At 47.9% G+C, this 24,680-nt stretch overlaps 1 protein-coding gene across 1 annotated transcript in view; it reads right to left on the bottom strand.

The window, feature by feature from the left end:
- Window positions 1-1,414: 1,414 nt before the first annotated feature.
- Window positions 1,415-24,680, bottom strand: part of SNX19 (sorting nexin 19) — a 36,380-nt gene continuing 13,114 nt past the window's right edge. Inside the window, exons 9-11 of the mRNA XM_077305362.1 lie at window positions 4,337-4,521; window positions 3,442-3,529; window positions 1,415-2,012 (exon numbers count right to left, since the gene is read on the bottom strand). Of these exons, the coding sequence (XP_077161477.1) occupies window positions 1,877-2,012; window positions 3,442-3,529; window positions 4,337-4,521 (409 nt within the window). The 3' untranslated portion in view covers window positions 1,415-1,876. The remainder of the gene's footprint in view (window positions 2,013-3,441; window positions 3,530-4,336; window positions 4,522-24,680) is intronic.

Below are 24,680 nucleotides of genomic sequence, written 5' to 3'. Positions count from 1 at the left end.
TTTTGTACCCCAGAAATGGGCTATTCCAACTTAGAGACAGGTGTTACTTTTCTTCGGATCGCACTTTTAACATAATGTTTTCTTAAGAGCTGATACAGGTGCAATTATATTTTCTTATATTTATATGATACTCCTGCCACCTATATCCCACCGAGGCCTCTGTGTATCCCTCCCGGTCGTAACAGGTTGGGAAATCTCATTAAACTTGCCCCTAATCCGTCAGATAGCCCTTTTCAGACATGGCCGCTGTGCCAAGACCAAAATTCCCGGTTTGCTCTGGTATTAATTACACTGTATGCTGTGCGAGGATAAGTGCTTAATCTTAAAGCTGTTGATCCTGGAAAGGGCCCAGTCTAGCCTGGGGTGGAGATCAGGGAAGAGAACTTGGCGCTTGCCACGATCTTCACATCATGTGTTACGCAAATGTTCGTTTTAGTCATAGGTAATGGATTTCTGGGGCATGGCTAATCTGGAATAATATATGACCCAAGCACTTTGCCATATAGGGTTTCGCCCTCGTGTGAAAACAGAATTCATATTGTTTTAAGGCGGGTCTTGAACTCCTCCCTCCCGCTTTGAACATGTTCCTCTTTGAGTTGCGCTACCTGGATCGTCATGTCCTTGTTTTCAGTGACCAGAACCTGGCCCTAGTTTGATGTGTTGTCCTAGCCTAGTCTACTGACATGTGCTTTGTCTATGGGTCTGCTTTGACGATGATTCCGTGGCACCTGCTGATGCAGATCTCTGGGCTCTGGTCCATAACCAGGCAGCAGAGGCTGCGTGACTCTTACCTTGGCGTGCTTACATTGCCTGTCAGGTGCCAATGCAAAAATAATTCTTATTTTTTGAGGACCAAACAGCCTGGGCAAGGTGTCCCTTAGGGCAGGGGTAGTCAACCTGTGGCCCTCCAGATGTTCATGGACTACAATTCCCATGAGCCCCTGCCAGCGTTTGCTGGCAGGGGCTCATGGGAATTGTAGTCCATGAACATCTGGAGGGCCACAGGTTGATTACCCCTGCCTTAGGAGACTTTTCCCCCCAAACCAATCTCTCTGTCCTTAGATTGTGTACTAAGGCCCTCTATTTGAACTCCTAGCACAGGGCCTTTTTGGTGGTGGCATCCAGAGGCCGGAACAGTTTACTTAACGAAGGCTCACCAAACGTTAGCAGATGATATTTCTTGGCCATGTGCAAGTTAGGATGGAACCAGGCCTGGTTGCCAGCAACTACCTTCCTTGATTTAAGCTTGACAGCTGACCTATATTAAGAAAAAGGGGGGGAAAAACATCCCATTTTAACATAGCTATTTTTTTTAATGGCCTATGGGTTTAGCTGGGGTTCTCACTGAAAATACCATCAAAATGACTGTGACGGGACTGCATGAATATTAAGGACGGCGACAAGAGGCATCGAATGAGGGCGAACAAGTTTATTCACTAAAACAGGGGAAGAGACCTTTCTTCTCTCAACTGTAAATACTTGTCAACAATGATCACAACAAAGAATGCCCATCTTATATGTGCGCTGAGTGTCCAACTCCCAAAGCAAACCACAGTAGGAACAGATGTGCAGGGCGTTACATTTCTACCTACCCAGGAACGCCAATGAGAATCTTGCCCTGTTAAGCGGGTGATTCGCCTCTCCAAAGAGGAGGCGTTTTCTAACAGAGAACAACACCTGAGTTACGGAATATAGGCTGGTTCACAGGATAAGACAAGACCGTTGGACCACGGGTGGATCCAGCCACTGCTAGAAGCAGCTCTGTCTCACGGGTCTTCTCCAACAGCCCTCGGCTCAATGCAGCGGACACGTAACGTCAAAGGATCGACACTTTTGGAATTCTTTTTTCCACGGCTGTCGGCAGCACTGGTCCAAGTTAGTGGGATGAGAAACTAGCTCTCTCAACAGCGCCAGAGAGAGAAGCTGCTACTGGTGCCGGCTGGGGTTTCTCGTTTTGGAGCTCGGGGATCAAAAACTCCAGCAGGATGTCTGCGAGACAGTAGACCATGTGTCTGAAAAACAAGAAGAAAGAGGGTTTTAAAGGGAAGTTCGACAGGTACACCCACGGAATTTAGTACTAAAAGAGTCTTTTGGAGCACAGGTTCCATAGACCGGGAGTAGTCAACCTGTGGTCCTCCAGATTCACCATGTCATAAAATAGCCTTGGACTGAGTCAACAAAGTGCCGTCATGTTTGTCTTGAAATGAATGGTTTAGACCAGGGGCGGTCAACCTGTGGTCCTCCAGATGTTCATGGACTACAATTCCCATGAGCGTTTGCTGGCAGGGGCTCATGGGAATTGAAGTCCATGAACATCTGGAGGACCACAGGTTGACTACCCCTGCCATAGACGACCGTTTGAGACTAGTTTATGCCCCTGTTATCCTAACCAAATGGAGACAATCTCATTCATCAGGGACGGTCTAAATCTCCCTCTGCTATAACGTTATAGTAAACAGTCATCTCTATCTTCATGTAATAGTGACACCTTAGTAAACTTTCTGTTAAAGGGATAAAGTTCCAGCCACTTCCCATACGGTAACAAACATTTCTTTAAATCCCCACTAGAATAAGACTAGCAAGAGTGAAGGATAGCCAAGTACACTAAATACCATCTGATTTTCATGATAGAAATGAACAATTTGATCGCCTATTTCTGCAACTATTATTTTATTTCCTTCTCCGTACAATAGCAATATCTTTTATGGTAAATAATATATTATGGATTTTGATATCTGTTTTTAATATCCATGCGTAATGATCTTGCATTCATTTGTGATGTTTTGATCTTGCCAATTTGTACTGTTGGTTAAATAATTTCACTGCTCTTGGTCCTCGTATAAGTCTTATTTACCCGAGCCGAAGGACTAAATAAACTGAGAACAAAGAGATACTCAAATATGGTGCCTGTGCCCACAATACTGGCCTCCCTGTCACCTTTATGTTCCTCCTTTCTACCCTAGCTACTTTACCCCTCAGTACAGACTGGGGACAATGAGAGATTCAGATAGGTGGCTATGTTGGTCTGAAGCAGCAGAACAAAATTCAGGACTGGTGGTACCTTTTAAGACCAAGCAAGTTTCATTCTGGGTGTAAGGTTTCATGTGCATGCACACTTCTTCAGATACTATAATTACCATGAGCCCTTGCTAGCATGACCATGACAGCTGGAAGGGGCTCATGGTAATTGTGGTACCTGAAAAAGCATGCATGTTCACAAAAGTGTATACACCTTATGTAAAACTGCGTTGGTCTTAAAGGTGCCACTGGACTTCAGCTTTGTTCTGGGGACAATTATACTTTTCTCATTCCATTGCTAAAACAGTGAATTCCACTGAATCCTCCCATTCCTACGGCATTTCATCCAAAGGAACTGTTCACAACCAACCAACGCATGCGTTTCTTTACCGGCCTGCGACAGTGTGATTCTGGCTTGCTCACCGGTTTATGACGAGGTGCTGCATGGATTCCAGCACCAGGCTCCAGCTTTCTTGACACTTCCCAGTTCCAAGGATTTCTAGGATTATTTCTGTGGGCATCAGAGATTGGCATGAGTTCCAAGGACAAGACAAGCCACACAACATGACTCAAGGGGCTGCGTACTGGGATATTACTCTGAATAGCACGGAAGCATTTGGGGAGTGGCTCAATCCTGCCTAAGGTGCAATAACTCTTGGAGGAACATACCTTTCTTTAGTCCAGCCTTAAAAAAAAAATTAATCATCCTGTTTTCCCCCAATCTCGGTTCTAGAAAAAGTTTCTTGTTGTAATTCATACGGCGTCTCCACCAACCTACTACCCCATAATAAGGAAAAGCCTGACGTGGTACCTTTAAACTCACAGCTTAGAACTTAAACCATGCTTACAGAGTTTTAATGTCCATCCATATTGGCGCCGCTGGCTGCCTCGGGTTTTGGTGTTCGTTGAAGTGGCCAAAGCACACCGGAGCGCACAACCGTAGCTCTATCAGGTTGGCTTTCCCTAGTACCCACTAATTCCACCAGATCAAACTCAAAAATTACAGATTAAAATCTCGAATTTGGGGATTCTCACTCTAGGACCATTTACGCACTGGGAATTTCACTGCCCCAGCTCCCGTGCAGGAGCACAAATTGGGGACGGATGAGGTGCACCAGGCCAAATGTTCCCCCATGTGGGTGCAGGAAGAGGTGGAGCAACCTGACCCAACTAATACTCCAGCCTGCAGCCCGGCATGAAACCTCCAGTGCGTAAACGGTCTACGGTGGCCATGTGAGTTCTCTGCCGCCATGTTTGAGTGAAGTGGAGGTTTGCAATGCTCGTTCGTTGCGCTCTTAGGGCGCCGTGGATGACTCACCAGGCAAGATCCCCATGAGAATCTGCAAGGCCTGCTTCTCCGCCCCTGCCTTCTGCTCCTCCGTCCTGAGCGGCTTGGGCACCTCAGGCAGGACTCCACCGGGCCATATCGACTCCTGAAGCAAGTGGAGGTACTGGGCCCAGCGCTGAGTGCAGGTCAGATTATCGACTTGCACTTCCAACCACCTGCGGCGAGAGGGAGACAGAGAGATTTTGGAGGATTCTTAATCGTGGCTTGGTTAGAAAAGAGCCAAAAACGCCCCCCTCTGCAGTTTCAGACCCAAACGCTTTAACAACAGCACACATCCAGGAAAGGTCTACAACAGGCTGTCACAAGCAGGGTTTTGTGAAACCCTGGGGTTTCTTGAATGGATAGGAGATAATTAATTTTAATATGTTTTTTTTTAATTTGTTAAACACTTATTTATTTATTTTGTTTATTCGATTTTTAGCCCACCGCTCCCAAAAGGCTCAGGGCGGGTTACAACATTTGAAAACCCCAATAAAATTCCCCTAAAAACCATATAAATTATACAATACCCATGAAAAAAAAATCCAAGATACAATTTGGCATTAAAACAGCTAAAAAATCCCCCCCTAAACAAGGCTTCTAGGGAATGATATGGGAGAATAGAACTCCAACCGTCAATAAGATGTTAAAGAAGGAAGGAAGGGATCAGGTGATAGGACCATGTATGCTCCTCCCCAAATGGCCAATGATGGGGCTGGAGATATGGGAAGGGGAGGGGCCCCAGGTGGGCGTGTCCACAGCTCTGCTTCCCAACCAATTGTGCACAATCACACCTTCTGGGGTTTCTCGAAGATTGAACAATATTTCAGGGGTTTCGCAACAATATAAAAATGGAGAAATGGCTATTTTTAGGACAGCCCAAAATAGCTCAGGGGTGAACATAAAAAGAAGGCCAACCCGTAGCTGAACCACAACCCGGCCATCCAAATAGAAATTGACCCCGCTGGACCCTAGCAATTTTGAGCCAGACAGGATAAAAGGAGAAGCAGCAGAAGCGAAGGGTGCCAGCTTCCCTTTTGGAAACGCATAACTTGCGCATGCCGTCACGGGGCCTCTCTTTGAAACACGGCCTGACGGAGGAATGGAATTGTGGCTAAAAAAGTGCTTCTTAATACCAGAGATTACGACAATGGGAGGCCAAGGTTAACTGAAGGAGCCCAGCCAGAAGGAGGGAGCCATGTGAAGGAACTGCATTGGGGTGTCCTGTAGCATTAATAACCCGATGGCAAATGCAGAAGCCACTGTAGCAGCTAGCATGGTTGCACTATGACCTGGGGAAAAGCTGGTGTCAAGCCAGGCATCTTGAAAGACATCCTTCTTCTTCGGTGATTCGTGCCTTGAGCAGTCATAGTCCCACAGTATACCACATTGGTCAGATTGCACATACCCGGAGTCCTGGTTGCCGTTCTGGAGGGCTCACATCAAAAAGGATGTGGACAAAACTGAAAGGGTGCAGAGGGGAGCAACGAGGATGATCAGGGGCCTGGGGACCAAGCTCTTGGAGGAAAGGCTGAGGGACTTGGGGATGTTCAGCCTGGAGAAGAGGCATCATATTTCACAGGTGTCCTTAAGGGTTTGAAAGGCTCTCACCTAGAAGAGGGCAGGGAATGGTTCCTGTTGGCAGCCGAGGACAGGACTCCCAGTAACGGAAGAAGAAGAATTGGTTCTTATATGCTGCTTTTCTCTCAAAGTGACTTACAGTTGTGTTCCCTTTCCTCTCCCCACAACAGACACCCTGTGAGGGAGGTGAGGCTGAGAGAGCCCTGATATCACTGCCCGGTCAGAACAGCTTCATCAGTGCTGTGATGAGCCCAAGGTCACCCAGCAGGCTGCATGTGGGGGAGCGCAAAATCAAACCTGGCTCGCCAGATTAGAAGTCCATGTTCCTAACCTGATCTGTACTCCCTGGCTTTTACCTTAGTAATAAAAATATGGCCCCAAGCACTGCAGAAAAGAGTTTATGCTGCTGACAAGCTGTATTTCTCACTAGGGTTTGAAATTGTTACATACTTTGTTCATTTTTTCCTTTTAAAATTTGTTCTTGTCTATGTACATTATTTTTAAAGGATTGTACACCACCCTGTGGATCTTTATTAGGACAGAAATGTGGGATATACATTCTTTTAACAGACATATATTTTAAAAGAACACACTTCAAAAACTGTTTATTTGTTTGGAAAACTTCTATGCTGCCTCCCCAGAACCCAGTTAAACCAAACCAAACAAACATTTTAAACGCAACTCTTATAAACCCAACTAGCCCATTAAATACAAGCCAGGGCATAACAAACAGTGCTAAACAAACACAGAGCCGTCTAAAATGATATAGATGAAGCAGCCCTCAGGCCGGAAGCAGCTGGGAAACCAGCTCAAAAAAAGATTTAAAAACCTTTTATAGTTAAAAGTCTGGAGGTATCTGATGAAGTGAGCAGTGACTCACAAAAGCGAATATCCTGCCACAGTTTTTGTCAGTCTTGAAGGTGATCCTGAACTCTTGCTCTTTTCTACTGGAGGAAAAAAGGAATGCTCTGGCCCAGTGCCTAATGGATGACCAGATGCTATCGATGGGGAGATGCTGAAAATGCACTGGCAACACTTAAATGAAAATTCCAGTCTGCTGGGAAGGCTTCTTGGAATCCAGTGTCTTGCCTAGCCCGTTACCCCTCTCCAGAATAAATGAATCAGAATAAGACCCCCTCCCCCCTCCAAATTTCCAGCATGTGTCGGAGGCACAAAATCCAGCTTTTTCAGTACAGAATTCTAATTTTGTTCTTACATGAGCACATGGGATGCCCGAATCAATTACATGCAACTTGGACAAGTTTGCCATTTTGGCCACATTGGGTGTAGGGGTTAAGAGTGGCAGCGGTTAATCTGGAGAGCCGGGTTGGATTCCCAATCCCCACTCCCCCTCCACGTGCAGTCAGCTGGGTGATTTGGGGCCAGTCACAGTTCTGTTAGAATTTTTTTCACAAAACAGTTCTGTCAAAGCTCTCTGTCTCACCTACCTCACAGGTTGTCTGTTGTGGGGAGAGGAAGAGAAGGCGATTGCAAGCCACTTTGAGAGTCCTTTGAGTAGAGAGAAGCAGGGTATAAAAACCAACTCTGCTTTGAAAATATCACATGGACCAGCTCTCTTGCTTTTTGAAGGTCATAAAAAGAGCTTCAACAGCTACAATCAGTGATCCCTCTAATCCAGCATCATATTTCACACAGTGGCCAACCAGCTGCCTCAGAGAGCCCATAAACTGGGCATAGAGGTCTAGGCCTTTCCCTGAGCCTGCCTCCTGAAACATATTCAAAAGGTTTCTGCCAGAGGATGTAGTGATGGCCACAGGTATAGACACCTTTAAAAGGGGATTAGATAAGATTAATTGAAGAGAGGTCTATCAGCAACCATAATGACTGAGGTGGGGGGGAAGGAACTTCTACATTCAAAGACACTAGGCCTCTGAATCCCAGAGCCAGGGGGCAACAGCCGAGGAAGGCCATGACCTCTGTGTCCTGTTGTTGTCCATACAGAGGAACTGGTTGGCCACTGTGTGAGACAGGACCCTGGAATAGATGGACCACTGGTCTCATCCAGCAGGGCTCTTCTGATGTTCTCATTAGGAAATGGACTCAGCCTCTATGTCCTTTTGTTGGCCCTCCAGAGGAATAGGTTGGCCACTATCTGAGACACGACCACTGGCCTTATGAAGGTCTTGACATCTATGCCTATTCTTGGCTACCCACCATGTGGGACAGGGTGTTGGACTAGATGGACCACTGGCCTGTTCCAGCAGGGCTCTTCTGATGTTCTTATGAAGGCCTCTGTCTTTCTGCCCTGCTGTTGGTCCTCCAGAGTAGCGATCCCCAACCTGTGGGCCGTGGACCACACGTGGTCCTTCGACTAATTGGAGGTGGGCCCCGAAGGACGCCTTCTCTCTCTCCCCCCCCGGTCCTTTACTTCATCCCCCCCGGCACTTTACAACACACTTTGGGTGTCATTGTCTCCCATCACTCCCAGATGGGACTATCTCATTGCAGAGAAACAATCTCAGGGTTCCCATTGATTTGTCATTGTCATGAGTTAAAATTTCCATGAAAATAAAATGTTCCTTATGTTCATTGTTGTGATGTGTCTGTATCTTATTTTGAAGGGATGTTTAAACATTACCATAGTGATCAGAGAGCGTTAGGGCAGTGGTTGAGAGTAGAGGAGTAAACTACCCCCCCCCCGCACTCACCAGGCCTCAGTAAAAGGCGTTGAGTGGTCCCCGGTGAGTGGTCCGTGGCGTTGAGTGGTCCCCGGTGATAAAAAGGTTGGGGACCACTGCTCCAGAGGAATTGGTTGGCCCCTGTGTGAAACAGGATGCTGGACTAGAAGGACCACTGGCCTTATGAAGGCCTTAACCTCTATGCCTATTCTTGGCTGTCCAGAGGAACTAGCTGGCCACTGTGTGGGACAGGCTGCTGGACTAGATGGACCTCTGGCCTGATCCAGTAGGGCTCTTCTTGTTTGCTTCCCTTTACTCCCCATGGCTGTAGCCATCAATAGAGCACGAATCTGTCTAGCCCCTTTTTGAAATCTTCTGTTCTTGTGGCCAGTGCCACAACACGGCTCCCTGGCGTGAGGACTGCCGCTTTTCCTCTCCTGCTAGAGAAAGGTGGACCCAGGAGCCTGGTGAGCCAGCTCAAGTCTGCCGAGCAAGTTGCTAAATTGTATTGCAAGGGAGAGAACAAAAATCAAACCGCCCATAAATCAGCGACTATGAAGCGCTCCAAGCCCTTCTCAAGAGCCAGCCAAGAGCAGAAGAAAGCATCTCAATATTTTACTGGAAATGTTCCTCTTGCCTACCCTGTAAAAGTTTACAATGGTATAAACCACGAACAATGTGTTCTGTACCCCTGGCTGCAGGACAGGATGATGAAGTGTTTGTTTAGCAGAGCCGCAATCCTTCCTGACCCTGCAGCGATGGGGAGAGGGGACTCTGGATGCTCTAGGCTGCCAGTTTATGTACGATTGGGGGGCTGCATATTTCAGGCCTGGGCTTATCCGCTGGTGCCAATACAGCCACAATATCTGGCACCTGGGACGACACATCAGGCCAGGGGGCATCCTGGTTCTGCTAACGAAAAACAACCCAAGAGGCACCAATGCAATGATTCATCCCTAGGTATCTACAGCCCTAACCCGGATGTCCCAGGCTAACTCATCACATCTCGAAAGCTAAGCAGGATCAGACCTGGTTAGGACTTGGATGGGAGACCCCCCTGAAAAAGACCTTGCTACACAACAGCAGGCAATGGCAAACCTTGGTTCATTTCTTGCCTTGAAAACAACTACAGGGTCAGTCTAAAGTGGTGATGGTCCTTCTATATGGTCGCATAGGAGTCTTCTCCATCCCCACTCCACCAGTTCTAACCTTGAACATCAGGAATGGGTGATGGACAACAACCCTGATGTTCCAGCATCCTGTTCTAGAGAGGCCCTGCACCATTCTGGGGTTGGGTGAGGGACACGACCAGTAACTAATCCACACACGGACATTGCATCCTTCCCATGGAGGCCAACGGCATCCGAGAATGAAGCCAGAGTGACACCATCGATCGCAAGCTCAACTAGGTATGTTGGTTGCCCTAAGCCCCTTCAATTGGATAAAAATGCACCAGATCTGCAGACCTTACCAAGGGAACTGCCCACAAAGATCATGGCTGGGTTTGAACTACGGAGATAGAATCATAGAATCATAGAGTTGGAAGGGGCCATCTAGTCCAACCCCCTGCTCAACGCAGGATCAGCCCAAAGCATCCTAAAGCATCCAAGAAAAGTGTGTATACAACCTTTGCTTGAAGACTGCCAGTGATGGAAGGTGGAGATTAAAGGAAAAGCCCTCATGGTTCTAAACCTACAGAAATGTTTAAACCTCCACAGCTCTACAAATCGCTTCCCAAGAGGGCCTGTCCAAGTTTACATATCTTTGGAACAGAAAGTAAAAGGACACATAAATGACTTGGATGCATTTTTAGAAGCGCCGTTCTTATCCCCCGTTTGACGGCTCAGGAAACGGGGGCTGTATTTTGAGCAAGCGACTACAGCTTTAATGCTCCCGTTCGACGGTCGCTTATGGAATTCCTTCACGTGCCATGGCTTTTCGAGAGACTCTGAGAGCGCCTTTTGAGGAGGTGGGGTGATGCCCCAGAAAAAGCAAAGGATGAGCTCAACCATTCAAACTTGCAGGGCTGTATGTGGAGGGTCATGTCTGATTGCAAAGGCTCAAGTCAGGCCCCTCTAGTGGAGATTTAAACATTTTTGGCAACGAGGAACTCATGGAAAGAGTGTATGCCTTTCTCTGTTTTCTTCTTTTCCAGACACACATGTACATACTGAAATTTTAGGCGGAATAGCAAGAGAGAGAGAGACAGAGAGAGCACATTCCATAACAGTCTATTGCCAAATTCTCTCCTAGAATATTCTTAGAAGCAGAAGAAGAGTTGGTTCTTCTATGCCGCTTTTCTCTACAGGAAGGAGTCTCAGAGAGGCTTACAGTCGCCTTCCCTTTCCTCTCCCCACAACAGACACCCTGTAAGGTAGGTGAGGCTGAGAGAGAAGAAGAGTTGGTTCTTATATGCCTCTGTTCTTTACCAGAAGGAGTCTTAGAGCGGCTTACAATCACCTTCCCTCCCTCTCCCCACAACAGACACCCTGTGAGGTGGGTGGGGCTGAGAGGGCTCTGGGAGAACAGTACTATCAGGACTGTAACTAGCTTGGAGTCGCCCAGCAGGCTGCATGTGGAAGAATGCAAACCCAGCTCACCAGATCAGAAGCTGCCGCTCTCAACCACTACACCACATTGGCTGTCCTGTCACTTTGCAACGAAACCTGATCTTATTTACGGCTTCTGCACCGCAGATGGCATCCCTTCTAACTCAGCAGCACCTCCAGGCATGTCCCTTACTGCCAGCATCATTCCCGCTTCAACCATAAGCGTATCTTTCCAAATGTGTCGCACGTACGGCATGGCACCTGCCAACTACTTTCCTGGAGCCTACTGAGTGTTTTTGGAACGTGGGTGAGGCCGGCTGGGGCTTTTCCCCGCAAGGCTTCTGACAGCCTCTGGAGCTCTGGTTGGCTGTCCAGATTTTTTTTTTTAATGTTGCTTTGGCAGCAGCTGCCACCAAAAGACAAGTCCCTTCACTGTGCGACGGAAAGTCAGCTGCAAAAGTTGTTTTGTGGCTGCACCCACCGCCGTCTCAGAATTCCAATGGTGCCCACCGGCTCAATAAGGTCAAGGAGCTCTGTTCTGCCGTATCCGCAGGGACGGCTGTTAATGCTGCGGGAAGTTCATGCGGCACCTTTAGGATCGCTCGATCCTAAAGCGAAAGATACGAGCCACCTCCTCGCTCCTTCACATTTCCCAACTTTTGATTACAAAAATGGAAGAAGAAAATAACTAGGGGTGGTCTTTTTACCCGCAAAAGCAGGATGAACCGGGGCAAACCCCACAAGGGGTTGTTGTGAAGTCCCTGCAAAGCATAATATGTGCTAATGCTTCGTGGGGGCACGGCTGCTAGGCCGCCCTTAGGAAAACTCTCCCTCTGCTGTCGTTGTATCAACTGATGGTTCCCCCACACATGCAGTCCTCCAGGACACACCTCTGGCCAGCGCATGCAACAGACATGCCAATGTGAGTAACACGGTCCGACTGGAACACCACTCAGCTGGAAGGAGGGCAGCGACGCAGCTGTTCTTGCACTTAGCGGACAGAATCCCTCCTTGCCCAGAATGTTATAGCTTCTGTAATAAAGCAAAGCAAGAACCTGGCTGCCGTAGCTGAAGAGTTACATCTGCCATGGCACACCGGCCAGGCCAGTGACGTCCTTGGCTCGCAGCTACTGGAAGATCCAGCTGAAAACCCCCAGGTGTTTGGAAGGCAGCGATGGTCACAGTAACTTAAAGGCGTTGGGTCAGGAACTTAAGCTCCCTCTCATAGAACCAGAGAGCTGGAAGGGGAGAGAAGCTGGGCTGCTGCAGGAGGAACAATGTAGAAAAATCCCATTCTACTAAATTAGTGGCTGGATAGTTTCACATAGTTACTTCTGTGTCTAGAACAAAAAACAGGTAGGTCCTTATTCCCAGCTAACGCTTTGGTTCCCTGGACTTTGGGGGGAAATGCAATCTCCCTTTAAGCTCTGCAGATTACACGAAGGAAAGTTTAGCCCCATCGAAGAGTATACACCTATACCTAGAAAATGTCAATGCCTTATCCTCAGCTTTTCTGCAAGGCAGGTTATCTTTAAGTCCCTTATTCTCAACAGCTCTGCCCTTGCCACATGGGAAACCTTGAGGCAATTGATCATGTATTGTTACACCCTCCCTGCTAAAATGATAAATGTTCCCAAGATATTACACCAATTTTAATAAATTCCCCTGGAAGATCAGAGCAATTCTACACTTCTATCCTCCTTTCAGACTCCTCTAAGGAAATTACTCATAACGTAGCAAACTTTTGTACAATGGCATGCACGATACCCAAGCAGATGGTTGCATCTTGAAATAACTGATCCTTTCTACAGTGAAATGTGTGCAAGAATTCTGAAATGTTGGGAGATAATGGCACATGCTGATCTTTTTGTTGTGGTGGTTCATCTTGGTATTGATTCAGATTCTGATAGCTTTATTGGCATAAGATTTGATATATCTTAGGTAGTGGACATGGGAGCTTTTATTATTATATTAATACTTTCTACGCTGATCATGTATTGAAATAAACTGAACTGAGCTACCAAGGAAGCTAATGCCAGTTTGGGGCAGTTTCCTCAGAGACATGATGAATAAAGAAACTGACAACATGTCAATTACATGGGAGAACATTTGAAATTGACATCATGTCAATTACAACTCAGAATCCTGGGAATTCTAATTTTATGAAGGTGCCGAGGAGTCACGAATTGCTCTCTGCTCCAAAATAGTTAGGAATGGCACAAGCAGGTGTGATAAAGAGGATGCAACTCTTTATTCCATAAAAACCAAATTGCAGGCCCCAAGGCCTTTATATTTCCCCAAAGGCCTTTATAGAGGAGGAAAAGGATATGTAACCCCTTATCCACTACTCAGCTCCTCACCTCTTTGTTATCAGTAGTTTACAGGGGGAAAGGTGTATCATTTAAATATACATTTTCCCTTTTAAAATGCTCATTTTAGAGAGTAACCCAGTACCAAATACTGAGCAGAAATCAAAGGGTTAAGCTTCTTCTCCCTTCCCTGCACAACCCTGAGGCAAACTGAGGCTGCACAACCTTGAAAAGAAACGGATTTTATGCACGGTCCTTTTCATATCTTTTTGCACCTTAAGATCCACTGGGAAGAGAGACTGAATATTAAGACTGCCTGAGCCTGTGATGGAGATTTGCTTGTGCAGTACCAGAGTATTTCCAACAGCAATAAAGGAGTCATCCAAGAAAGAGGCTGGGCAAAGCCAATCTTTGCAGCTGGGCGCTCAGCTCTCCAGAAGGTCCTGGCAGAGAGATGGCTGACTCACCTGCCTTGGGCATCTATTCTGGGCAGGCACAAGCGTACTGGTGGGAGCAGGTGCCTAGGGAAGGGAGTCCAGTTAAGAGCCAGCTGCATAGGCAAGCTCCCTGGCGGGTAGCCCAGAGACACCAGGCAGCATTTCAGAGCTGTGGCACTTTATAAAACACTCACAAGGGCCACAGGAATTGCCAAGGATTCTTTGTGTGTGCCAACACACGAAAATGCTACGAGGTCCTTACAGCCAAGCTCAAGGCTGCAAAGGGGCCTCAATTCCTGGCTGGACCCCTTATCATCCCTTTTTCAAGTTGTTTTCCTGCCCCTGTTAAGGGAAGAAGGGGAAGAAAACTGCTCCAGCATAAGCGTGAAAAAAAGGACAACTCCCCTGGGATGAACTCCAACAGACGCTGCCTCATCAATTTGCAAACTCCATGTCGCTGATAATATAACAAGCTCCTAATGAGATCCTTGCCCCATAGGGACGTGTTGGTTTTAGGTCGGGCTTTGGAAGCAGGGGTACATCTGGCCTAGCTTAGAAGCCAGGAGACCTGAGATTCAGTTTCAGATTCGAAATGGGTTTCTGCCCAAAACTCAGTCAAAAATAACCTTCTCTCTCTCCCTTTAAGTCATCTGTAATATGAGAATAACAACCCTGACCTTTGCAGGACTGTTATGAGGATGGCAACAAGACAATGCATGTGAAGCACACAACAATTGTGGATTCTCCCACAATGCCTTGTCACAAATCAACTCTTCCCAAACCAATATGGTGGGCGAATAGGCAGGTTTCTGAGAGATCCCGTATGTGCCACTCACGGACACAGCCCAGTGATGTTTTTGCTTTTTTTCCGCCGGAGCAATAGCCTCCCGTCTCCCCTCCCCTCCCCTCTCATCTCCGTGCAGAAAAGGCCTCCTGCCCCTGTTCTCACTCAACAAGGACCAGCGGGTCTCCCTTTCCCAGCACAGAGTCCCTGGGTGGAGAGCTAATTAAACTGACCACACAGCTTGGCGATACAAAAGGGACCAGAGAGAGAGGGAGAGATGACACCCCTCCATGCCCCCAAATAATCTCAGGCTCAGCAAGGAGCTGCGAGCGTGAAACCGGACTGGGTGGAGAAGCAGCGACGGCAATTTAATGGTTGTCGTGGTGACTGGGAGCCCAATTGTCCACAGTGGATTTACCTCCGTGGGGAATGACCTCCATCGGGGCAAGACCAAAGAATGGATTACAGAGGTGCTGGGAATGGACAGCTGCAGGGGGAAGGTCCAGAAAGCAGACTCGGAATGGAAGTGGGGGAGAGAGCATTTGGGGTGGAGAGAGAGACCAGGTATCGTCCGACCTAGACTCAAGGCTTTGGATACAATGAACCTTCTGGATGCCCATTTAATCACAGGACAAGGACAGTATGGTCTCAGCTGATGAGGACCACTTAGGCAGAAGAGATGGCGGGTTTGGGAGTGTTTCCTCAACACTGTATTAGACCAGCTGTAACTTCATTGGCCTTCCCGAAAGGACAGATGGAACAGCATAGCACAAAACGGGCGTGGCTCCCCATTTGAAGAGGGCAGAGCTTCGTCAGCTGACACAAGCCAGTTCAAGGGTCCATGAGGCTACAACTCACCACATCTGGGGGTGGGCAGTGATGTCCCTCCATGTACCACTTTGAGTTCCATAAAGAAAGAAAAGCAGGAGGCATGTACGGAAAAAGACAAGACTGACAATGCATTACAATGGTGCGGGGAGTTCGGAATTAGTGGTCAAGTTACATGAGCAAGTTGAACTCCCTGCTAGACTCAACCAATGACAACAAGCTGGGGATTGGTGGGGGGTGGAACCTGGGGTGGGACTTCAATAGGGTATAATGCCATAGTAGTAGTAGTAGTAGTAGTAGTAGTAGTAGTAGTAGTAGTAGTAGACGTTTTATTGCATTATCCATGGGCCATCAAAATCATATCATACCTAGTTCATAATCCAATATATAATTATTAGATATAAAATGTATAGGCTAGTAACAAGAGATAGCTAAAACTGGCTACAGATTACAAAGTAAAACACCATAAAATCCACCCTCCAAAACAGCCATCTTCTCCACAGAACTGGTCCCTGTCATCTGGAATGTAAGGCTGACAACCCTACATACAAGCTAAATCTTTATAAAGAGCCCCCCGTCTCAAGTCCAAGGTCTACTGGAGGCTCAAGTCCTAACAATGGCATGGCCATGCAGAAGGTTTTGGGTTAAACTCCTGGTGACTCTGGTCTGATAAAAAGAGTTTGGGTTATCCTCCTGTAACTTTGGAGAGCTCCTGGCAGTCAGAGGAGACAGACGGGTCAGTGGTCTAAGCATAACACACAAAGAGGACTATTCTAAACCATTCATTTCAAGACAAATATCCATACATGAAGGCACTTTGTTGACTCGGTCCAAGGCTATTTCATGACATGGTGAATTTAGGCAGGACTCTCTGCTTCACAAGGTAACCAAGACCCACACCATCCCCGGTCACACACATTCAGGTAGGTGGAGCTCCTGGCCAACCAACAGGGTGCCCCCTGAACTCTCCTCAAAGTGGAGTCTGCATTGATTCCTCTGTCATGCTTTTTGGGGAAGAGAGAATTGTGGGAAGGAAACAAGCATGAGCCATATGGAGAGGGGAAGCAAGGAGGCAGTCAGATCCTTTACTCTTCTATAGCGACATAACAGCTGTCCACTACACCATTATCCTCTTCCTTCTTGCCTGTGAGAGTCTTAGCAGCGTGTGTTGTTTTATACTCAGACCGCGTGTTTGTCGTTGCTCCGGTGGTAAAGGCCTGAACAAATGGTTCTCCGTGAGCTGCCAACTGCCTGCAGAACGTGTACCCAAGACTCAATAAAAGCGAGCAATATCACAGAAAAGGAACAATGCACTTAATTATTACAAGCAAGACAATTGGCCTGATTTGTTAGACTGCATAAATCAAACTGTCACTTGGACCAATTGGCTTAATTTTTTCCAACTGCAGCAAATGCTTTGGCTGTCCACATCTTGGCACGCTTGTCTTCCGATTTAAAGGTAACGAGTGTTTCTGGACAGCGGAGCCACTGGGGTGACTTTATATTTCGATACAAGCTATCATTTCCCCTTTTCCCCTTAAACCAGCACAGCTTCAACGTGGGACTAATTGTCCTGATTTATGAGCTACGGAGAGCAGCGCTTACAAGGAGCAAGACGACAAAATGCAAAACACCAGCAAGCCGAGAAAGCCTCCACAATCTATAGCCTTTCAGGCACATTCACTTTGCGGCCCTCTACAAAACAAAGGCATGCCAGGCTGCCTATCTAGAGCTTACTAAGGTCCACCTAATTGGACGAGTGACAAGAATCAGCTGAAGGCTCTCCGCCCACTGAAGAGAATGCAAGCTGATGGGTCTTTTTGCCTTGCTTAAGGATCTCCGCCAACAATCCTGGGAAATATATTTCCTTTCCTAATGACGTGGAAGAGTTAAAATTAGAAAATTATCTAATTTTGTCCCATTGTAGAGGGGACAATGGTCTGTCTTTGTTTAAGGCAGCTTAATAGCTTCCTAGTCCAGCGTTCTGTTGAGTGGTGGAAGGAGTCATTAAGGTACAGCCAAATGATGGTAGCTCTGCAGGCGGACCTTCTGATGGCGCATGGGTTTTGGCCACTGTGTGAGACGGAGTGTGAGACTGGATGGATCGCTATGTATTTATTATTGTACGGCATGCGTAGAATAGCCAGGAGATCCTGGTATTGTCTGGGAGCCAAGCAAGGGATGTTTGGAGGTGGTTTGCCAATGGCTGCCTCTGCATCATGACCTCTGCTGTTTCTTGGATGTATGGCCTCTAGTGTTGGCTGGCCGTAAGCATCAGGAAAGTCTTCCGTGCATGTACCTGGGAGTCTTATTGGGCATGCCCAGAATTAACCAGATGAGCTTTGGAATTGACAGGGGGAAAGGAACTCATACCTAATGCAGTATTAAAAACGGGAGAAATCCAGACAAAGACACATGGCAGAAAACATCGGACATGAAGCTCAGGATCTTCCCGTTCCTTGTGTCCCCCTCCACATCTGGCATCCAAAAATATTCTGGAGGGTAATGATTCTCAAAAGACCAATTACCCAAGGATTTATCTGATTTGTGCAATCACATTTTAATCTCCTGGTTGTGAATTTCCAGGGAGCAAACAAAAATCTTGCAAATTTGAGAATCCGGGTAGGAAAACGATGCTGGAATTTTCGGCTGTTCTCGATACCAACTCCTGTTGGACCAACCTGCTGCAGGGCACCGATCCAACAGCATGTCACACCAAGGCCTGGAAATGCTTTACAATGCAGCAAGCATCTAGGCCCCCCTTTGCGATGAATCCATCGTTCTGAGGATTCAATGGATTTTTGACGATACTGCAACGAATTGTGGGATGCCCTTTTCATATTCTGCAGAACAGGAAAGCAACATATCTTTATGCTGGATCCACTTCAGCTGTGCACTCAAGAGATCCCTTACCCCTATGCAGGTGGAACACAAAGCAATTTCCTTAAGCCAGCATTTCCATCCTTTGACCATGGAGGAACCTCTGAAAGATTTCCCAGGCTTCGAGGAACCCCCAAAGTGATGACACACTCCTTTGGTGAAGTGGATGCAAAAGTAAGATGCAGGAGCCAGCCAGTCCATCGATCGATCGATCGATCGATCGATCGATCGATCGATCGATTGATCGATCAATTCACCTATTCCATTGTGGAGAAAGAAACTAGGCCTGGAGACCAACAGAGGAAGTGGGATGTTAGCAGCCATCTGAACCAAGGGGTAGTCAACCTGTGGTCCTCCAGATGTCCATGGACTACAATTCCCAAGAGCCCCTGCCAGCAAACGCTGGCAGGGGCTCTTGGGAATTGTAGTCCATGGCCATCTGGAGGACCACAGGTTGACTACCCCTGATCTAAACTTCTGGAAAAGGCTATGTGACTCCTGGAGAGCTCTCACATAATGCAAGGGATCCCCAGAACCCTGGTTGGGAATAAAAAACAGATCCTGTCTAGAGCCTGACTCAGTTCTAAATAGAATTCAAGCCTTACTGGAACGCTCAGCTGGGAAGGATGCTGGACTAGATGGACTATTGGTCTGATCCAGTGGGGCTCTTCCTGTCTTCCTATGAAGGTGTTCTACTAACCAAGCCACCAAGCCTTTGGACTGGCTGGAAGGAGAGAGTGAGCCACTAGTTACTGCCTGAAGTCGGCCAGTGGGATACAGCTTGTGGTGCATTTGAAAGGCATAAGCAGCTGAGACTTGGCTTGGATGCTTCATTCGCATGGCCGCTTGTTCTGAATAATAACGTATGCAGGAGGAGCAGACACTGGTCATTAGCACCCTCTTGTGTCTACAAGCAAGAACAGCCTTGCTAGAGGATAGGAAAAGGCAAGATTGCCAGTAGGTCTTTGCATCAATTGCTGCTTCAGCCCTAACTAAAGGATGGGGAGACAGAACAGCCCCCAACACCATGGTAATTAAATCGGATCAAGCTGTACCAACCAATAAAGACTGTTGGAAAAGTAGGTTTTATGGACATTTTTTGGCAGCACCCAGAAGTCAAGGAATTCTGGAAGGAGGATCCTTTGGCAACTCTGTCAAAAGAAGGGACAAGAGATTCCAAATGATTCAAGGCATGTCCTTCTAGGAATTCTCCGTGCTTATGTTCTGAGAATTCAAAAGGGTGCCTTCCCTGATCTTTTATCAGAAGCAAAATGTTACTAGGACAGAACTGGAAAAATGTAGACAGTCTGAATAGTAAATCCCGGACTTTAAAAAGCCCGGAGAACAATATACCACGTTACTCAACAGCCTTCTCATGGATATGGTGTTGAAGACTTGAGAATACAGCTAATTATTCAGTTTAACTACAGGGGAAGATCAATTCAGACTAGGTTAGTCCAAAAATTGTCTGAATCAACCCTGGTTTGAGTCCTTTTTGGACTATCAAAAATGAATGGCACATCCCAGATCTTCAAGCAAAGGTTGAATACACACTTTTTTTGGATGCTTTAGGATGCTTAGGGCTAATCCTGCGTTGAGCAGGGGGTTGGACTAGATGGCCTGTATGGCCCCTTCCAACTCTAGGATTCTATGATTCTATGCCTAGCCACTGGCCACTTCTTTAGTGCCACAAACTACTGAGTCACAGCCTGGCTACAAGAAGACACAATTACCAACTGATTTGTACCATAAGGCCCTGAGCAAGCTGCAATTATCAGTAACTTTTACTAGATTTCTCCTTGCTATATCTGGCTAAAGAACTCTTGACTTGGGGTGGAGCGACCAGCAAGTCCTCATTCCGGGCGCGTCAAACCAAAGGAGTGGAAGCCATCCGAAAATATAGACAGGCCCACAGGCAGGCTGCATGGTGCTCAGCTTCCAGCCAAGTGAAGGATCTATCCCAGTTATTTTAACTCCTGCTTTGGAACCTGATACCCACCTTACTCTCCGTGGGCACCCACACTTCCTCTTTCAACACACAGAAGCTGCCCCCCCCCACCGCACAAAATCGCTCAGGTTTCCAAGCGCAGACAGCCGGGATGTGACGAGACGTCCTCTCTTTATCTTTGGATTAACAGTTTGTATATGGCAGGAAGGAGGTCTGTGAAGTGGAGTTACGAGAAGTGCTTAGCCCAGACAGGCAGCTTGCCAACAGGAGAAGCAGAGCTCCAATGTCAGGAGCGTTCAGACCGGGAAGTGGCAGGGCAGCCTACAGGGGAGTGGAAGGTACAGCTGATCCCCCCCCCCCCACTACAGATTTCTCCCCTACTTATCCAGGCTGGTTTCCGGAGTCTTTCGTCATCTCCACCTCCTTGCTTGGAAAGATGTGGAAAAGGCTCTCGGCGGTGAAAGCGTTTCCAGCAAAACCAGAAAAATCAAGACAAATCAAAGGGAAGGAGAATTCAATTCAGAGATTGGAGGGGAAAGTCAACAAATTATTATGAATTATGATACAGTTTACAGGTGAGAAAACAGTCTCCAAGATTGATGTTTTCTGCCCTCAATTGAGTGATGATTATTGTTCTCGACTACAAAAGGTCATCATGGCTGTTACCAGTGCTTCCTACACAGCTTGGAATTGGGCTGCAAGGTCACACTTGGCCTCCCGTTTGTCATCAAGCAGGGTTCTAGTCCTCTTTGTCAGCATATGGTGCCTTTCCTTCTGTCCCCAAGCTCTTATCTAAAGCAACCTACACTCTAACTTGACCCTTCCTTCCATAAGCTTCACAGTCAGAGTAGTTCAGCAGTAGGATAGGCTGCCTAAGGAGGTGGTGAGCTCCCCCTCACTGGCCGTCTTCAAGCAAAGGTTGGATACACACTTTTCTTGGATGCTTTAGGATGGTTAGGGCTGATCCTGCGTTGAGCAGGGGATTGGACTAGATGGCCTGTATGGCCCCTTCCAACTCTATGATTCTATGGTTCTATGATACCCCCTACCACTTAAACATCTCAACAACTTGGCATGGAAGTTTCAGAGAGGAGCCAGTAAAGCAAGAAGATGAAGAACATCAGAAGAGACAAGCTGCATCAGACCAACTGTCCTTCTAGTCCAGCATCCAGTCCCACAGAGTGGCCAACCAGTTCCTCTGCAGGGCCAACATCAGGGCACAGAGACTGAGGCCTTCATAAGAATACCAGAAGAGCCCTGCTGGATCAGACACTGGGTTCTTCTAGTCTCACACAGTGCCCAACCAATTCCTTTGGGAGTCCAACAACATGCACAGAGGTCAAGGCCTCCATTCCAAAATGGCTGCAGTACACAAGAGGTGGGATCAGAAATCACGGCCGGGCCAGGGAGGAGTTCTTCAGGACTTCTGGGCCACATGGCACTTTCCTATATATGCTGAGCGCAAAGGGACCATACCTGGATACTCATAAATACCACGTGGAGATTCTTCAAATGGGCGCACGACCTTTACCCCAGAGCTTTTTCGGATTCTGTTCTTCCAGGAAGTCTATTTGAAGTCCACTTTGCTGGAGCAGTCGCCTTGCTGGACCGCGAAGGGCATCGTGCCATGGGATGCGGCTGAGCCCCCCCCCCCCCCCCCCGTCGTTCCCTATCTCTGGCCCTTGCATGGCACATATTCCTCTCAGACTTACACATTCTCCTTTCTTGCCCTCTTGACAAATCACATCTTCCTTGTTTTATCGGCTGGGGCTGCCAGAAGTTCCTTCCACAGCTCTCTCCCTGGGAGTCCAAATTTCAGCTCTGTTGGGATCTGGGAATTACTGCAAAACTGGGCAGCTTTGAGAAAAGGCGACATCCCAGAAGACCCTTTCCTCTTGGTGCTCAGGTGCCTTGGTGCAACCTGTCCTTTTGATACACGGAGTGCGCTGCCAAAGAAGAGAGCTTGACGGCGGGGCACGCATAAGCAGACACCACATGTTCCAGCGGCGAGAGCCGTATTTTTAATCTGTCTTCTGACTCATCGACTCAAAGGAAAGGACCGCGATGCTCGGGACACTCAACAACCTCTTATCTGATGCCATCAGAGAACATTTGTAGCCAGGCGAAAAGAACTATCCAGAGCAGGGGTAGTCAACCTGTGGCCCTCCAGATGTTTGTGGACTACAATTCCCATGAGCCCCTGCCAGCAAACGCTGGCAGGGGCTCATGGGCATTGTAGTTCATGAACATCTGGAGGACCACAGGTTGACTACCCCTGATCCAGAGGAGTCCCGAATCCTTATTGCTAATATTCATGGGGGTGGATAAAAACAAACAAACAATGGGGCTAGTCAAGGTTAAGATACTAGTTTCTGTTTCAGGGGGGTGGGGAGGAATGTTTAAAAGGAAAGAGGGGGGAAAAAAACATTGGGGCAAAACCAAGTTTGAAAGGACACTGACATTTCAAAAGGCACCCCCAAACCGGGAGTTCTAGCAGCATCTCAAAACAGTGCAAGAACACAGCAACAACGTCAACCTCAAAGAGATCAGGAAGGAACATGAGAAGGAACACTGGCTTGCCTGTTCCATCCAAAGAGGGGGCTTTATCTCAATGGCAGATCATCTGCTTGGCAGAGAGATCTGAAGAACTTATCTCTGCAGAAGCGTGCACGCATACGAAAGCGTATATCTTGAATAAACCTCGGTTGGTCTAAAACAGGGATAGTCAAACTGCGGCCCTCCAGATGTCCATGGACTACAATTCCCATGAGCCCCTGCCAGCGAACGCTGGCAAGGGCTCATGGGAATTGTAGTCCATGGACATCTGGAAGGCCGCAGTTTGACTACCCCTGGTCTAAAAAGCACGACTGATCTCTCAGGGGTGTTCGGGGGGAGTTTATTGTAATCCAAATCTTATTCTTAGGAGAAGCACTGCTCCTTCCATCTCACGACTGAGGGGATGTCTCTTCTGAGATGGTCCCGGACAAAACACACAGATGTTCCGCCCAAGGTGACCACCCTTACGGCCCACCCTTTTGTTCTCATGCGCGCAGGTACGAGCTGAGCCTCACTTGCCGAGGAAAAGGGGGACACACATCCACAGAACGAAGCAAATGTGTGCCTTGCACCACAGGTCCTGGACAGTCAACATGCCCCCCCCCCCCCAATTTCCCTAGTTATAGAGTCAGCAGTAAGAATACCAACCAGGAAAGGTGGAGTGTTTACAGACCAAGTAAAAAAAGAAAGTGCCCTAGCTGGAGTCTTTTCTTGGCTCGCCATGATCTCATCTCCTGGCTGACACATCCAGCTGATCAGTCCTCCAAAAAGGATCCCTCCACGTTACATAACTGGCCAGGCCTGCTGCTTTCGGATAGGGGCGGGCTCGCCTGCTCCATTCCGAGCAATACCCTTTTTCAGTCCTGCCTTTCTTTCTCCATTGCCTGTTGCCAACAAATTGATTGGCAGGGGCGACTTAGAACAGGTCTCTGATCTTTGCCACAAACTTCCCTTCCTAGACAGAAGCCCTACTTGCTGGGGGGGAGGGCGCCTCCTGCAGGCTACCGTGAAATGGCAGCTGCAGGAGGTGGAGCCAGCCACAAAATGGCTGCCTCGACAGACCTTCAGTCACACAGTGAAGATCCTGTGTTGCCGGAAGCTTTTGTGTGCATGCACCCTTCAAGCGCGCATGCGCACAAAAGCTGATATCCAGATTTAAACTTTGCTGGCCTTAAAGGTGCTGCTGGACGCAAATTTTGTTCTACAGCTGCACAAGCATCCCTTCGCTCGTTGCTGCTTCCCCCCTCTCCCCCCAAATGGACATACGGACATCGGTCTGAAAAACAGATGGAGGATGGAAGCGGACAATGAAAACCTGCCCATTCAGCCACCCCCTTGCTGCAGTCAACCTCTGATCCAGCTGTTCTGCAGCTGCATAGCACAGACACAAGTCTCCCCTGGACTGCCCAGTCCCCACCGATGAGGACCGAGACTGGGACGCTTCTGTAGCCAAGTCCTGCTGGGAACCCAAATCAGCCAGGCCATCAGCGTGCGGCTCTGCTTTCTGAAGAAATTGCCCGGTCCGCATGACAGCGCCCCAGACGCCCGGGGTCCTGCAGATTAGCAGGTGATGACATTCTGCTGAAAGGCCTCGTGCCTCCGAGCCCCCTCTCTCAAGGGTATCGGTTTCCAGTTCGGTCACTCTGCTTTTAAAAGCCCGTTTCAGAAATATCGCTCAGAGCCATGACAGCTCAGCCCTCTGCTTTCCCCAGCCCGGTTTTCTTTAAAAAGCAATTGGCTTTCGAGCGGCCGCCAGGACCTCCTTGACCGTGAAGCTTCTTGGCAACCCTCGATGGCAGCAGATCAAACAAGCCAGATCTCTTC

The sequence above is a fragment of the Paroedura picta genome, chromosome 12, assembly GCF_049243985.1.
Source record: "Paroedura picta isolate Pp20150507F chromosome 12, Ppicta_v3.0, whole genome shotgun sequence".
NCBI lineage: Eukaryota > Metazoa > Chordata > Lepidosauria > Squamata > Gekkonidae > Paroedura > Paroedura picta.
Note: the sequence above shows the minus strand (reverse complement) of the source record. Positions and strands in the feature narration are given on the sequence as shown.